Source organism: Oryza sativa, chromosome 6 (genome assembly GCF_034140825.1).
Source record: "Oryza sativa Japonica Group chromosome 6, ASM3414082v1".
Taxonomy (NCBI): Eukaryota; Viridiplantae; Streptophyta; class Magnoliopsida; order Poales; family Poaceae; genus Oryza; species Oryza sativa.
This window is the reverse complement of record NC_089040.1, coordinates 31,761,000-31,776,719: the sequence shown is the minus strand read 5'-3', so window position 1 is coordinate 31,776,719 and position 15,720 is coordinate 31,761,000. Positions and strand designations below refer to the sequence as shown.

The 15,720-nt window shown below is 44.1% G+C and overlaps 3 protein-coding genes across 7 annotated transcripts; 2 read left to right on the top strand and 1 right to left on the bottom strand.

Moving 5' to 3' along the window:
• Positions 1 to 404: 404 nt before the first annotated feature.
• Positions 405 to 8,107, top strand: LOC4342117 (1,4-alpha-glucan-branching enzyme, chloroplastic/amyloplastic-like). Of its 5 annotated transcripts, NM_001402960.1 has the most exons (15): positions 495 to 613; positions 716 to 778; positions 2,060 to 2,109; positions 2,994 to 3,201; positions 3,317 to 3,386; positions 3,821 to 4,090; positions 4,199 to 5,105; positions 5,418 to 5,534; positions 5,692 to 5,754; positions 6,193 to 6,300; positions 6,770 to 6,871; positions 7,037 to 7,104; positions 7,186 to 7,267; positions 7,385 to 7,501; positions 7,584 to 8,107. In NM_001402960.1, exons 4-15 carry the CDS (start codon positions 3,042 to 3,044, stop codon positions 7,785 to 7,787), a joined length of 2,268 nt encoding a protein of 755 aa, NP_001389889.1. In that variant the 5' UTR covers positions 495 to 613; positions 716 to 778; positions 2,060 to 2,109; positions 2,994 to 3,041; the 3' UTR covers positions 7,788 to 8,107. The 5 variants fall into 5 exon arrangements, with proteins under 5 accessions (NP_001389884.1, NP_001389889.1, NP_001389888.1 ...); NM_001402955.1 differs by lacking the exon at positions 2,060 to 2,109 and having other exon boundaries at positions 405 to 613; NM_001402959.1 differs by lacking the exon at positions 495 to 613 and having other exon boundaries at positions 684 to 778.
• A 3,515-nt stretch (positions 8,108 to 11,622) lies between these two features.
• On the top strand, positions 11,623 to 12,704 carry LOC4342116 (NAC domain-containing protein 22-like). The gene has a single exon (XM_015788084.3). It carries the CDS (start codon positions 11,693 to 11,695, stop codon positions 12,569 to 12,571), a length of 879 nt encoding a protein of 292 aa, XP_015643570.1. The 5' UTR covers positions 11,623 to 11,692; the 3' UTR covers positions 12,572 to 12,704.
• A 1,451-nt stretch (positions 12,705 to 14,155) lies between these two features.
• LOC4342115 (chitinase 1-like) lies at positions 14,156 to 15,505 on the bottom strand. The gene has a single exon (NM_001402946.1). The coding sequence runs from the start codon at positions 15,403 to 15,405 to the stop codon at positions 14,356 to 14,358; it is 1,050 nt and encodes a 349-aa protein (NP_001389875.1). The 5' UTR covers positions 15,406 to 15,505; the 3' UTR covers positions 14,156 to 14,355.
• Positions 15,506 to 15,720: the final 215 nt, after the last annotated feature.

The following is a 15,720-nucleotide window of genomic DNA, read 5'->3' as shown; positions in this document are numbered from 1 at the left end:
CACCAAGCTGATCGAGCAACAAATACGTTTTATTCCCCCACTGCTTTAGCTATCAAAAAGGCCACATAATTACACATTTTGACAGAAATCAAAGCTGCTTTTACCTTGTATGCATTTGCTTTACTGACAGCTAACAGCAGCAAGCAACCTCATTTGGATGAAACAAGCAACAGTGTCAGCATAGAAATCTCATTACCTTTCGCTTTTGTCTTGTATTATGATTTACAGGAATTCGGTTTGTATTTATTTGCGTCTGGAAAAAGAAAAGGAAGGAGAGACACGTGAAGGCCCATGGCCAATTGGCCCAAAGGCTCCTGGGCACCTCCTGGCCGTCCACGTGGCAGGTGTCCACGTCAGCACTTTGGCTTTGTTTTCTCCTTTTTTTTTCTCCCAATTTTCACTCCACTGCTGCACAAGCTTTTCCGTGCTTCCTCGCCGCCTCCGGCCTCCGCTCCGGCGCTATAAATCGCCGCCGATTTCGAAGCTGTGGAAATGGGAGTCGCCTCCACGGCCACCGACATCCGCCGCAATGCTGTGTCTCACCTCCTCTTCCTCCTCCGCGCCCGCTCCGCTCCTTCCCTCTCTCGCTGATCGACCGAGCCCGGGAATCGCGGTCAGTCAATATATAGAAACTTCTATATATGATATGATTAGTTTTCCCTCTCTCTCTTGTTTTGTTAGGTGTTTGGGTTATTGATGGTGTGGTGGTCCGCAGGGCGGGGGTGGCAATGTTCGCCTGAGCGTGGTTTCTTCGCCGCGCCGGTCGTGGCCTGGAAAGGTAAGATACTGTTGCAGGATATCTATCGAATTAGGAATTTGATGATGGTGATAATTAATTGTGGGGAAAACAAGTAAGTCTGAATTTCTTTGGCCACAGGCGACAGCCCCAAAACCCCGACACCCCACCGCCGACCACCTCGCCGCCGGCGGCACCGCTCCCCTTTGCCGCCGTCGGCTCTACCTCCTTCCCACTCTCCCGTCCTTCTCCTAGCCTCCCTCCTCTCTCTCTCTCTCTCAATACTTTTTTCTACCTTTCATACTACCTTCCATGTTCTTGTTCCGAATCTGGGTTCCCAAGCCGCTGATGCGCCCCTTCCCTGATTCTTCTGATGGAACTAGGGGAGGCTGTGTGGCCATTTTTCCCGTTGGAGGGTTTCGTCTAGATCTGTCGGGTGTGGGACATGCGGATTGCAGGTGCTGTCGGTTGTGTTGGCGGCGGCGGGTCCTGCCGGGATAGTTGGCCGCCGACGGCCGCTTGGCTGTTGGGTTGCACGGTGTGTGCTGGCTGGTAGCGAGGATGGTTTTAGGGTGTTGGGCGAAAGCTCTGTCCGACTCATAGCCGGCCTGACGGCGATGAACGTCCTTGGACATCATGCAATGCCCCTCCTGGAGGCGTCGTCGCAAGAGCATCTCCAGTAGAGACCCTAAATACAATTCCTAAACAGTTTTTAGGTGCTAAGGACAAAAAATAAACTCCAGCAAAACCCATACTACAGGTCCTAAAATAGGAAGGACCTCAAATACCCCTCCGCAGTCCCTAGGCCTGGGGGCTGTAGACCGAGGCCCTATCGCCGTTTTTCTACGCGGGAGGAAATTTCCTGACGTGTGGTGTCTGTCTTCCCTCCCGCGGAATCGCTGCCACGGCGCCGATCTTCGCCAGCTCGCTGGTTCCGCCGCTCGTGGCCGACGGTGCGACCATCCAGTACCTCCACCGGCCACTGCTTGTCGTCCGCGTGCCCGCTTGCTTGTTTTTTCGTGGTCCTTGATCAGTTCGCACACTGATGCACTATATGGTAGACAAGAATGTTCTGAAATTCATGACCATCAGAAACATGTTCTAAACAATCCTGCTCTCGATTGGTTTATGGCTAACTGTGGTTCTAAACGATCATGGCATAAAAATTATTGTTCTGTTCCTTTAAAGTTTGTGGTGCTTGGTAGGTTGAGACAATTAGGCTGCTTGCAATTATGCAGTAGTTCCTTCAAAGATTATTCTGCAGTGTTGTTCTTTTGTGTCAGTTGTGAGTTGAAGTTTAACTTCAAGGTTTTTTTTTTCTAGGAGGATTTAAGCTCTTTCTGAAGTTTCTCAGATAGATTAGATTGGAAAAGGTATAGAGTTAATTTTATCTATTGATTATAGTTCTTATTTAATTGAACTACGTAGTGTCTTGAATACTTGCCGGTAGGATTTCACTCCCATGTTTGAGAATTTTGAATTTGAATTATGGTATTTAAAATTATGGATTTGAATACAATTGAATTCTATACATTAGAAATATTCGTATTTGAATTATTACTATGTTAAACTAGGTGTAAGCATAGAGTATAATCAGAAATACAAGAGAAAAAGAAATGGGGGCTAAGAAATAGGGTCTGCTGGTAGAGTTGGAGGTAATTTTTGAATTCTTAGAAAATAGGGACAGCCCTCATTCAACCTTTGAGGACTCTAAAATAGGGACTACTGCTGGAGATGCTCTAACACCCTGTTCCCCCTTGCTGCTGGGTGAAAACCCTTTCCAGTCTCCTGTTTATGCGATGGTGGCGTCCTTTCCGACGTCGTCACCTTCTTCAAGGCATCGTTTTTGGAGAAACCCTGCAACCAGTCCCCCTGCTTTCCCATCCTTCTCCCCTATTCCATCCCCTCCTCCTCCCCTTTTCTTCTGTCAAGGGCTCCTATGCTTGGAAACTCTCATGTATCTCTTCTCTGTAATATATTCAGGTGGGGAAATGTTGGATTTTTATTGATTGGAATACTGTATTGGGTCATCTCGGTGACACCAAAGCTGTACTTTGGTGGAGTAGCAATCTTTGCCCTTATTGACCGGATAGGATTTTGGTTAAATTTATCTACGTTTTTGTTTGCGGTTCATCTTTTTTCCTACCAGTCTTATACAAGATGGTACAGTTTAGCAACTGATTGTTACATTGCAATATATAAATCGAAGTGATAGAAGCCACCTCAAGTAAATCTAACTATTGTTCATAATTCAAAGGTCAAGACCAATTTCTCAGTTCCTGCGACTGCGCGAAAAAACAAAACCATGGTGACTGTTGTGGAGGAGGTCGACCACCTTCCTATATATGATCTGGACCCTAAGTTGGAGGAATTCAAGGATCACTTCAACTATAGGATAAAAAGATACCTCGACCAGAAATGCCTGATTGAAAAACATGAGGGGGGCCTTGAAGAATTTTCTAAAGGTTAAGTTCACTACTTCAATTTAATGCACAAATACTCCTTCATACAAGAGTCGGCATATGCTATTTTCTTTGCATCTTTTAACTCTTTATGGTTCTCTCATTCCATCTTTTGTAGGCTATTTGAAGTTTGGGATTAATACAGTTGATGGTGCCACAATATATCGTGAATGGGCGCCTGCTGCACAGTAAGTTCTAATGTAGTCATCCAGCTATTCGCTAATGTTTATGTGTTGTAGGAAATATGGATCACTGATCAAGTTGTTTAAGTACCACTTCTTCATTTTATTTTCAATACTATGCTTTGTCTGGTAGCAGCTAGCAGAAAGTTAATTTTACAACATAAGATAGCTCCTCACCGCCGGTAATAGAGATGTTTTGAGTTTTCACTCATAGCACGTCTTGGCTGTTTAAGGTAAGTATCGGGGGTAGAACATAATGCCATGAAGAGAGAAAATTATGTTATCTGTGTCCGATTGTAGTTGGTTCTGAACTTGTGAGGCTGTGATTTCTTAATTGTCGTTTTTGTTAAGACCTTACCAGTATTTGCAATATTTAATGCATTTTTTTGCGGGGAAATATTCAATGCATTTAACTTGGAGGTTTTTCTTCATGCATATAGAGAAGCACAGCTCATTGGTGAGTTCAATAACTGGAATGGTGCAAAACACAAGATGGAGAAGGATAAATTTGGCATTTGGTCAATCAAGATTTCACATGTCAATGGGAAGCCTGCCATCCCTCACAATTCCAAGGTTAAATTTCGCTTTAGGCATGGGGGTGGAGCATGGGTTGATCGTATTCCCGCATGGATTCGTTATGCAACTTTTGATGCCTCTAAATTTGGAGCTCCATATGATGGTGTACACTGGGATCCTCCAGCCTGTGAAAGGTCCTCTACTTGTGCCTTGAACTACAATGTAAACAAGCTTCAAATATTTGGGAAGCATAAAGACGCAAAGCTTTGCTGACATGATCACTGTTACTGTTTACCTTACAGGTACGTGTTTAAGCATCCTCGACCTCCAAAACCTGATGCTCCACGCATCTATGAGGCTCATGTGGGGATGAGTGGTGAAGAGCCAGAAGTAAGCACATACAGAGAATTTGCAGACAATGTGTTACCACGCATACGGGCAAATAACTACAACACAGTTCAGTTAATGGCAATCATGGAACATTCCTACTATGCTTCTTTTGGGTATCACGTGACAAATTTTTTCGCAGTCAGCAGCAGATCAGGAACACCAGAGGATCTGAAATATCTTGTTGACAAGGCACATAGTTTAGGATTACGAGTTCTGATGGATGTTGTCCATAGCCATGCGAGTAATAATGTGACCGATGGTCTAAATGGCTATGACGTTGGACAAAACACTCATGAGTCTTATTTTCATACAGGAGATAGGGGCTACCATAAACTCTGGGATAGTCGTCTGTTCAACTATGCCAATTGGGAGGTCTTAAGATTTCTTCTTTCTAATTTGAGATATTGGATGGACGAATTCATGTTTGATGGCTTCCGATTTGATGGGGTTACATCAATGCTATACCATCACCATGGTATCAATAAGGGATTTACTGGAAACTACAAGGAGTATTTCAGTTTGGATACCGATGTGGATGCAATTGTTTACATGATGCTCGCAAACCATTTAATGCATAAACTCTTGCCGGAAGCAACTATTGTTGCTGAAGATGTTTCGGGCATGCCAGTGCTTTGTCGGCCAGTTGATGAAGGTGGAGTAGGGTTTGACTTCCGCCTGGCAATGGCCATTCCTGATAGATGGATTGACTACCTGAAGAACAAAGAGGACCGCAAATGGTCAATGAGTGAAATAGTGCAAACTTTGACTAACAGGAGATATACAGAAAAATGCATTGCCTATGCCGAGAGCCATGATCAGGTATAGTTATCCATTATCTAACAGATGATCAGGTATAGTTGGGTGGTAATACACTTGTTTGACTTGGTAGACAAATCAACACTTAGCTGATGGCTCTGAATACTTTGATATCGCATAATCCTGTAGGTTATCAAATTGCTACTCTATTTTTTGATAGCTATTGACAGTAAGCAGGTTCCTTTTTTCACTATGAATAGTAACAATGTATAAGGGCCTTACAACCATTATCCAATAATTAGCTGCAGCATGCTGTTAGCTTCATGTTCTTATGTCGAGACAGTTACTGAATTGCTGATTTTACACATTTTTCAGTCCATTGTTGGTGACAAGACTATAGCATTTCTCTTGATGGACAAGGAAATGTACACTGGCATGTCAGACTTGCAGCCTGCTTCACCTACCATCAACCGTGGCATTGCACTCCAAAAGGTTATTTTCCCCTTAATTGTTGTTGATTTCATGGTGCTAGTTCTAGACAATTGTTGTAATGTCCATAGATTTACTAAAATTTCTGGTCGTTATTTGAATACAATGTGTCCTGGCCTCTTTTAATATTATTTGGCTAATTGTGCTTCAAATATTTCAGATGATTCACTTCATTACGATGGCCCTTGGAGGTGATGGCTACTTAAATTTTATGGGCAATGAGGTAATATCTTAGTAATATGTTGAAACTCGCTTCCTGTTAATGCGTTCCTTGAATGTTGATTCCTTTGCATTCTCTTTCCTTTGTGTGGGTAAAGTGAGGCACATAAAGGGTTAGCCCGCTGTTCTTAAGATGCCCAAGTACTTGGCAGCTAATTTTTAACATACATAAACTGAAGCATTGTTATCTTTGTGCATGATGTGTTCTGTTATTCCTGGTCATCCACTAATCCAAATCATACATAAACTGAAATCACACACATGATTTATATTGATATTTTCTCTTGAGTAGCACAAACATGATATAGTGGTATTATCAAGTCTTATGCTACATATAAAATGAGTTCCTTGCACAACATGGGCTATATGTACGGCATAGCTGCTGTGTCTGGGGTTCTTGTATGTCTTTCCAACTCATATTGATTCTGCAATTTCCTTTTAGTTTGGCCATCCAGAATGGATTGACTTTCCAAGAGAAGGCAACAACTGGAGCTATGATAAATGCAGACGTCAGTGGAGCCTTGTCGACACTGATCACCTTCGATACAAGGTTGTGCCTAAGTATATCAATGTATTTTACATGTTTTGTCATGGCAGCACCTTTTGGTTGTTTGCCATCATCACCTCCCTTTTGGTTCAATGTTCTTGCTATTTACAGTGGGCTCCTATTCACTTTGGAATCGAGTTCAAATTTCCTGTGCAGCACATTATTTCAATCCTTTCCTATTAGCATAAAATGTTTCCTTAGGCTACCTACAGTTTCTTTGATGTTCACACAGAATTGATGTGGGCATGCATTTTCCATGCATAAATCGGAACGGCATGTTCTGAAAAATTATTCTAAAGATAAAGGACGAATGCCAAGGACCCTGTCCATTTGTTCAAATGTAGTTCTTTCTCTGCATAAAACAATTTATCCTTATGAATTATTCGTATTTTCCCCAGCATTCTCTGCAGTCAAGCTCTGCAATTTGTCTCACCTAACATGTCTAATTTTTAATTGCACCAATATTGAACAGTATATGAATGCATTTGATCAAGCAATGAATGCACTCGAGGAGGAATTTTCCTTCCTGTCATCATCAAAGCAGATTGTTAGCGACATGAACGAGAAAGATAAGGTAATGGCAATTGTAATTTAGTATGGGCCCTTGTTGCTTGTATGTCCTATGTATTCAAATGAGGTGAGTTGTTCAGGAAAGCACGGCACGAAATTCTAGCTATGTGGTGAGAACAATTAATTTCTTAAAATACAACTGTACAATTAACTCCAAGTTCCTTTTCAGGTTATTGTCTTTGAACGTGGAGATTTGGTTTTTGTTTTCAATTTTCATCCCAACAAAACTTACAAGGGGTAACTAATTCATTTTAAGCTTTGCCTTTTGAAAATACTCTGTTCAGTACTTAATATAATCTCCACTTGCAAAATGTGCAGTTACAAAGTCGGATGTGACTTGCCCGGGAAGTACAGAGTAGCTCTGGACTCTGATGCTTTGGTCTTTGGTGGCCATGGAAGAGTAAGCAGCGACGGCAAATGCTCAAAATATTTTTGCACTCTTTCTCCTAAACTATTGAGGCACCACCAAATTTGCATCAGATAACTTATTTGCAGTATTGATCTTGTTGTACCACAGGTTGGCCATGATGTGGATCACTTCACGTCTCCCGAGGGAATGCCAGGAGTACCAGAAACAAATTTCAACAACCGCCCTAACTCATTCAAAGTCCTTTCCCCGCCCCGTACCTGTGTGGTAAAGTCCATTCACTGAAATTTTCATAACTAATGAGCCATAACCAACTGCAATGCAACCTCACAAAATGCTTCACTATCAGGCTTACTATCGCGTTGATGAAGATCGTGAAGAGCTCAGGAGGGGTGGAGCAGTTGCTTCTGGAAAGATTGTTACAGAGTATATCGATGTTGAAGCAACAAGTGGGGAGACTATCTCTGGTGGCTGGAAGGGCTCCGAGAAGGACGATTGTGGCAAGAAAGGGATGAAGTTTGTGTTTCGGTCTTCTGACGAAGACTGCAAATGAAGCATCAGATTTCTTGATCAGGAGCAACTGTTGGTGCCCTTGTAATCTGGAGATCCTGGCTTGCCTTGGACTTGGTTGTGGTTCTTTAGCAGTTGCTATGTACCTATCTATGATATGAACTTTATGTATAGTTCGCCTTAAAGAAAGAATAAGCAGTGATGATGTGGCCTTAAACCTGAGCTGCACAAGCCTAATGTAAAAATAAAGTTTCAGGCTTTCATCCAGAATAAAACAGCTGTTCATTTACCATCTCTGTTTCCTGTAACATGATGGATACATTGAAATTGCAGAAGTTTCTATTGGACATATAAGCATAGACCGAAGAACTGAGGAAGAAGGTTCACTCCCTGTTTATTTTTCTCATATCTCAGGAGCAGGCTTTGCTTTTAGCTTGGAGATGAGCACTCACACTGACTGACTCAGGTGCATCATGGTGTCACTGTGATAGACTGACACACATAGTATGTGACATACTACATCTTTTCATGCCTCATTTTTTCCTCCAATTCATATGTCAGCTAACGACTTCTTTTTCCAGGTCTTCCCAAAAGGAAAAATGGTATCATCATTCAGAGCACTGATGCGCACTCACACAATGACACAAAACACAACCACAGCCTCAAGAGTCACAATGTGTGCTTCTCGCAAGACTTGGACCATTTCAAAGTACAACCATGGACAGCTGCTGCTTCTCTTCTTCCTCTTCTTCTTGTGGTGATTGGTGAGAGGGAGGCTGCAATGCTTGCACAATATGCAATTCCATGGACTTGACTTGAGGAGATAAACGACGACTTGTGTAGGATTGGATTTGGATTGGAGAGCCCATCAAAGAACTGGTCCAAGTGAAATGTAAATGCGTGAAAACCTCTCCTTATCTCTCGTTCTATACCTTGTTGTATGTGTACTGACGCTCCTTTAAAATGTTAATTCATCCTCTTGATTTTTCTAACTACTACGGCTGTACAGCTTGTGTCTCCTAGCACCAGACAAGTAAGTACATGCGACTTGTCAATTGCCATAGTACCAAAATATATTACGTCACTCTTTAATTAATTCCTTGTGTGGTATTTTGTCATGTGTTTCCTTATAGCCATATGGGCAACCTTTTTGCCTTTAATGCCTGATGAATATGATGGCTGCGCAATATTAGCATCACTGAGAAACTGAAAAATTCAGACTTCAGAAAAGATGACACTTTGGCGTTCAGACTTCAGAATTTCAGATGATACTGCTACTATTTTAGTGGTTAAATGATAATATTGTTAACCTGATGGATGCATCACCATACCTACCTATGAATGAATATTCATCTTCCATTCAGTTTCCCTTCTTGGTTCCAAAAGGAAAGGCTTACCTTTTCGAGTAGAATTTCCAAGCCAGGTTGCTTCCCATGAAGATACATAAGAATTCAATCACTTTAGCCCTTTCTCTGATTTCAACACGCACTGATTGCACTCACCTATAGCTAGGGAGGCGAATGCTAAGATACCTGAAAAATGAATCCACTTTAGCTAGCAAGCCATTCTTTTCTTTTTCTTTTATGCCGCAACAGCCGCCAAAACTATCAGCAGCAATGATTTTCCACTAGGAAATTAATATCGTCAAAAAAGAATAATCTCAGGAGACTTGGAATAATTCAACACGGTTTTGAGAGAGAGAAAGGGAAAGACTTGAAGAAATGGGAAAAGAGTTGGAGATATCTGAAGAGAGCACTATCAGGAGGACCTCACCAGCATGTCGTCTTCTTGGAATTTCTTGTGGAAGTCATGACCTCAAACACGACTAATGGACACACAAATCATCAATTAGGGGTCGAATCATTTGTGCTATTGCAATCTTGTTGAAAATACGTGGATCATAGTGGAACTTAAACATGTACAGTACTACTTAAATGGTCCAGCCATTCACTCTTGAAACACTTATTACGTTTTACCAGTTCAAAGTATTATGTCAAAGTAAAGCCATCCATATCAAAGCTAGGAACCCCACAAGCGAATGCGAAACACCCTTCAGTTACTTATCTCTACACAGCTGTTAACAGTATTATGGTTTATGAGCTGGCTTGTTTGGTCATATTCAGAACAGTGCTAAGCCAAATTCACTTCATCAGGGAAAATTCTCTTATTAACAATACATAATGTTCCTGAAAAATGAACAGAAGGTGTCAAGTTAGAAATGTGTACAGGGCTATTAATTGGTGGGAAATTAATAACTTGTAAAAAAAAAGAATTTATTGGTGCATATATAACAATTAGTTAACATAGAGAAACGCCTAGGGATATTTGTGGAGCTAACCGGTCTAGATTCGAAGCCTTATATTTTTTTTATATTAGATTCTTTCTTAATATTCGTTTTTTTTTACAATCAGTTATATGGGTCAGGAATGGTTTTTCTAATAAATTATACTACCTGGGGAGTCATCATATATAGGTGGTTTCTCTCCGCATCCTTTTGAAAGCGACGTCCACCCAATTTTGTACAGAAGCGATACATCGATCTTCGCATTATCTCATCACAAAGCTTGACTAATATATTGTCTAATTACGATAACTCTATACTTAATTAGTGTGCTACCACTGGACCAAGTCTTCTCAGCACTTTGCAGGCTTGCAGCCACTCACTTGTCCCTCGCATTCACTATCAAGATGTTTTATGTTTTTTTTTTGAGCAATTTTACGGTTCTTGAGAAGGTACCATGAGGTACCATTTTTTCTATTGTAAATTTAGTACCTCTTAGTATCTAGATACTATGAGGTACCATGAGGTACCAAATTTTACACTAAATTTTTGGTACCTCATGATACCTCCTCAAGAACCATAGAATTGCTCTTTTTTTTATCCTCCAGTGCCTGCAATTGCAACAGTTTTTCAATCTCCAATGCGTGTCCAGGATTAATCAGTCAAGCACTAGCAGGAATGAGCTTTAACGACTGGGTAGTAATTTAAGCGTACTTTGCCAGATATTTTACTTGTCATGTAAAGTAGTAGTATTACTAAATTAAAAAGTGTGCTTATCATTTTTTATATTAGGAGCATATCTAATTGCTCTAATTGAATTCGATCAGTGTGATTGATGCTATATATAGAGAAGTACTACTACAACAGTAATTAAATATCTGCATTTACAATTTGTTACCTAGTTTTTTTTATTGATTTGCTTTTATCTAGTACTAGCTTTTTAAATCGCGCTTGAGGGAAATTGTTCCACTGTATATTTTTGGGCAAAGTCCATTGAGCAAAATGTAGTGGAATTTTAACAGGGAACACAAGCACAAGAAAGACAGAAAACCTAACCCTACAAATTTCCTTTTGGTACGATTTGCAACAGGCTTTGGACATCAACTTGCATTAGACCCAGTCCATCCTCTCTTTTCATCGTTGTTTTAGAAAAAAAGGAAAACTTGTCCTCAGCTCTAGCACTAGCATGCCCAAGTCGATGAGGTATGTGCCTTAATTAACTAACATTCAGTCAGTTAGTCACCGGATAGCTACTACTACTAACATGCAATGTAGTAGTATTAAATTAATTTAGTTAATCAGGTAGTGGGCGGCGCAGATTAAAGCAAGAAATTCCGATGTTTGATGAGCTACGCAGCTAGGACAGGATGAGACAGTGAATGGCAGAGTCCAAGTCACACACACTACACTAGAATCGATGTGTCGTCGTCGTACGTTTGTCCAGTAAAAGTCAGCTCTCGCATGACTACGACGATGGAATGGAATGGTGACCACTTGCTTTGCTGCTACAGTACTTCCTACTGTTACATATGTCATCGTCATCTTCTCCAACGCCGGCCTATATATACCAAGCAATTTAACCTCTCCTTCCTCCCCCAACTCATCGGTCGATTAATCTCGCCTACAAACCCATTTACATCCAATACAGCTAGCATCAATACAGAGCTATGGAGCAGCAGCGGAGCAGGTCGACGGCGGCAGGAGGAGAGGTGGAGGTGGAGCAGCTGCCGGGATTCAGGTTCCATCCGACGGAGGAGGAGCTGCTGGAGTTCTACCTGAAGCAGGTGGTGCAGGGGAAGAAGCTCAAGTTCGACATCATCCCCACCGTCCACCTCTACCGCCACGACCCGCGCGAGCTCCCCGGACTCGCCCGCATCGGCGAGCGCGAGTGGTACTTCTTCGTCCCCCGCGACCGCAAGCAGGCCACCGGCGGCGGCGGCGGCGGTAGGCCCAGCCGCACCACGGAGCGCGGCTTCTGGAAGGCCACCGGCTCCGACCGCGCCATCCGCTGCGCCGCCGACCCCAAGCGCCTCATCGGCCTCAAGAAGACGCTCGTCTACTACGAGGGCCGCGCCCCTCGCGGCACCAAGACCGACTGGGTCATGAACGAGTACCGCCTCCCCGACGCCGCCGCCATTCCCGACACCATGCAATTGCAAATGCAACACGACGACATGGTGCTCTGCAAGGTCTACCGGAAGGCGGTCTCCCTCAAGGAGCTGGAGCAGAGGGTCGCCATGGAGGAGCTTGCACGCTCCACCACGTCCTCCGGCACCCACAACACCGGCTCGCCCCTGCAGCAGGACTCCTCCTCCATCTCCATCTCCTCCTCCTCGGACGCCATGAAGAAAGAGGTGGTGGGGGTGGATGAGGCGTCGGCGGCGGCGCATGAGCTGGTCCGCCCGGCGACGCTGAGCCTGCCGCAGCTGGAGGTGGCGAGGCCGCAGAGCGGGCTGGAGTGGATGCAGGAGCCATTCCTGACGCAGCTGCGGAGCCCATGGATGGAGACCTGGTCGCCCTACTACGCCAGCGTCCTCAACTTCTGATTACGTACTCTTACCTCATTAAATCACTGCTATGTACTTAGTAGTTAATTCATTCACAAAGAATTACACTACTACTCTTTCTATGAAATGATCATGATCAGAGAGCTCGATCGATCATCAGTTTATTAATTAATTATGACCCCCGGTGCATGGTTTTGCAGCTTAATTGCACATGTATATAGATCGACAAATCATCTTTTTTGTTCTTTCGTTTTTTAGAACTGAATGTATTTCGCAAAGATGGCAGCACAAATATAAAGCCCAAATAAGCGTAGGCGTTAACAAATGAATGGAAGAATCATATTCGTTTTCGAGGCATATGTATGCTTTTCAATTGCGAGAATTTATGGATTTTGCAGGCAAGCATTTAAACGGTATGATGTTTTTTTTACATCATTTCGTATATCAGTTTATCAGAATACCTTTTTAAAACAACTTTTCAACTTTTATAATAATTATTTCATTTGTTTATACCTTCAAATATTTGTCATAAGTCCCATTGTTTCGCTTATACCTGTACTAAAAAATTTTTATAATCCAATTATCTAATTTCCGTTCCACCACCGCAAATTAGGTACGGGGACTCCCTCAACTATCAAAACCATGTCACGTTGACCTAATTGGTTTGGGCATCAATTTCATCCTACGTGGCACGTTCATTTGATCTTCATCCGCTGCACGGTGAGCATGCACCGCCACAGACCATCTCTCTTTCTGACTCCTTTGTTGTGTGCCGTCAGGCCAGCAATTGCCTTACCTATCCAACCGTTGTGGCACCATCTGGAGAGAGGGACTGACCTACCATTGCCATCGCTCATGAGGGCTCCATCACCTCTTCTCTCTCTTTAGTATTCTCTGACCAAAGGAGCCCACAGAGGACTACCTCAAACCAGCATTTTAGATATAGCCCACAAGGCCTACTTCTCTCCAGAGAAATGCATAAGAACATCGGTTCCCTAGTTTTTAAGGGACCTGATGCAGAGCAAGAGTTAAATGCTTTCAGAAAGGCTATACATCCAGGTTAATATAGTCAAATTAGGGAAAATGGTGCGAATGTATAAACAAGGCCCCCCACTCATCACAATGAACAGTCATGGTCTAAGAAACAAATGGGGATATGGCAAAATCGGTAGAGGGAGTAGCTTGTAGAGCTGGTAAAAAGTGCTGAAGAGAGTAGTTTAGACTTCCGGGATCGAACTTTGGTCTTACAAGGAGGCAATAAATAAATAATTAATTTTTTTTTAATAAGACGAATGGTCAAACACGTACTAAAAAGTTAACGGTGTCAAACATTTTGAAACGGAGGGAGTATATTGTAGCGACAGTTTTACAGTATCGATTTATAAATTTATGGTTACCGTCCCCTTTATATTTTCATGTTGCGCAGTGTGTGCACGTCAAAGATGGAGACTTCGGCCGTGTGCACGTAGCAGATCGAATAGTTGGCGTGCAAACCGAACGAAATGCAAGTCTCTGTCGGCTATCAGAAATCCGTGGAATTCCACGCAATCACGCATGCATTCACATGTCTGTCTCAGTGTCTCTAATGGTAATCGATCGAACGTTCGCACTCGCTAGTAGGAGTTCTCAAACTGGAGAGCGTATCTTGTTTATTATGTAGAAGTATTAATTATTAATAATCGGAAGCACAATATATTTTCCATCAGCCATTGTGGGCATTACTGATGATTGTATTATTTGTCTGCTCGGATGAATTCTTATTCATCGATGTAAAGCATCCGATCAGTGGTTATCAGTGCAAAGCTTGAAGCTAGAACGAGCTATTAGGAGTTGAAAGGCCTCTGGTTGTAGCAGTCCAAGTTGGCGCCGTAGCTGACGCCCAACATGTCGCAGTAGCGCTTGTAGAACCCAATCCGGTCGGCGACTCTGCTGTCCGCGCCGTGGCCGCACTCCACGCCGCCGTTGATGATGTTGGTCACCACGCCGTAGCCCGGCACGCGCCCCGCCGCCTGGTCGTTGCCGTTGGGCGTCCACTGCCCTGTCATCACCGCGTGGCACGACGGCTTGGGCGACTGCGGCGTCATCCAGAACCAGAACGCCGTCTTGAAGGAGACGGTGGCGTCCGACGCCACCAGGTCCGGGTTGCTCAGCAGGTTGGAGCCGATGGCCTGCCCCGCCGGGCCGTAGTTGTAGTTGTAGGAGATCTGGATGGGTCCCCGGCCGTAGTACTTCTTGCCGGCGGCGCACGGCCACTGCGAGCTCTGGACACAGTAGTCGGACCCAACGTTGCCGTTGTTCTCCTCCTTGAAGCAGTAGCCCCACGAGTAGGGGCCATCGGGCGCCGTCGCCCACCCGCCCGTGGTCTCGTGCGACGTCTGCGCCAGGAACGCGGCGACCTCGCGCTTGCGGGTGGCGGCGTCGCCGGTTGTGGCGAAGCTCGGGAAGGCGTTGGCGGCGGCGACGAAGGCGTCGTAGGTGTAGAAGTTCTTGGCCGGGCACGCCGCGTCGTTGCGGTGGAGAAGCATCTGGTCGAAGAGCGAGCGCGACACGATGGAGGCGACGCCGCTGCCGCCACCGCCGGAGGGCGGGGTCGGGCCGCCGCCGCCGCAGCTGCCGGAGCACTGGCTCTGGCAGCCGGAGCCGCAGTAGGCGGAGGTGGATCCGCACCAGCCGTACTGGCTGCAGCAGAGGCAGTTGGGGCAGAGCGCGCCGCCGGCCTGGCTGCCGCACTGCTCGCCGCGCACGGCCACCACCGCAAAGGCCGTGGCCACCACGACCACGGCGAGCGCTCTCATGGTGGCAATGCAAAGCAAAATGGAGTTAGCTTGCTTGCTGCTGAGTTGCAGTGATGTTAAGAAGCGGTGGGAGCGCATGGCTTTATATAAGGAGGGAAGCTAGCTGGTGTGTGCAGTGTTTGGCATCTTTGATATATTTTCAACAACAAATTGCGTTGCCAACTATGCCACGATTAACAGTAACTACTTCAATACTCCACTATTGTATATCCAAATTATTCATGGATGTATATGGTGTTGGTCAAATATGTACTCCGATCAGATCGGATATGATGATCATGAGTTCAGTTACACCGAGAGAAAAGTCACTCAGACTTTCCATTTCCATGGAACGTACGTACTAAGTCTACATCATATGCATGGTGAGCTTTGACGATTGATCAAACTTAGCGG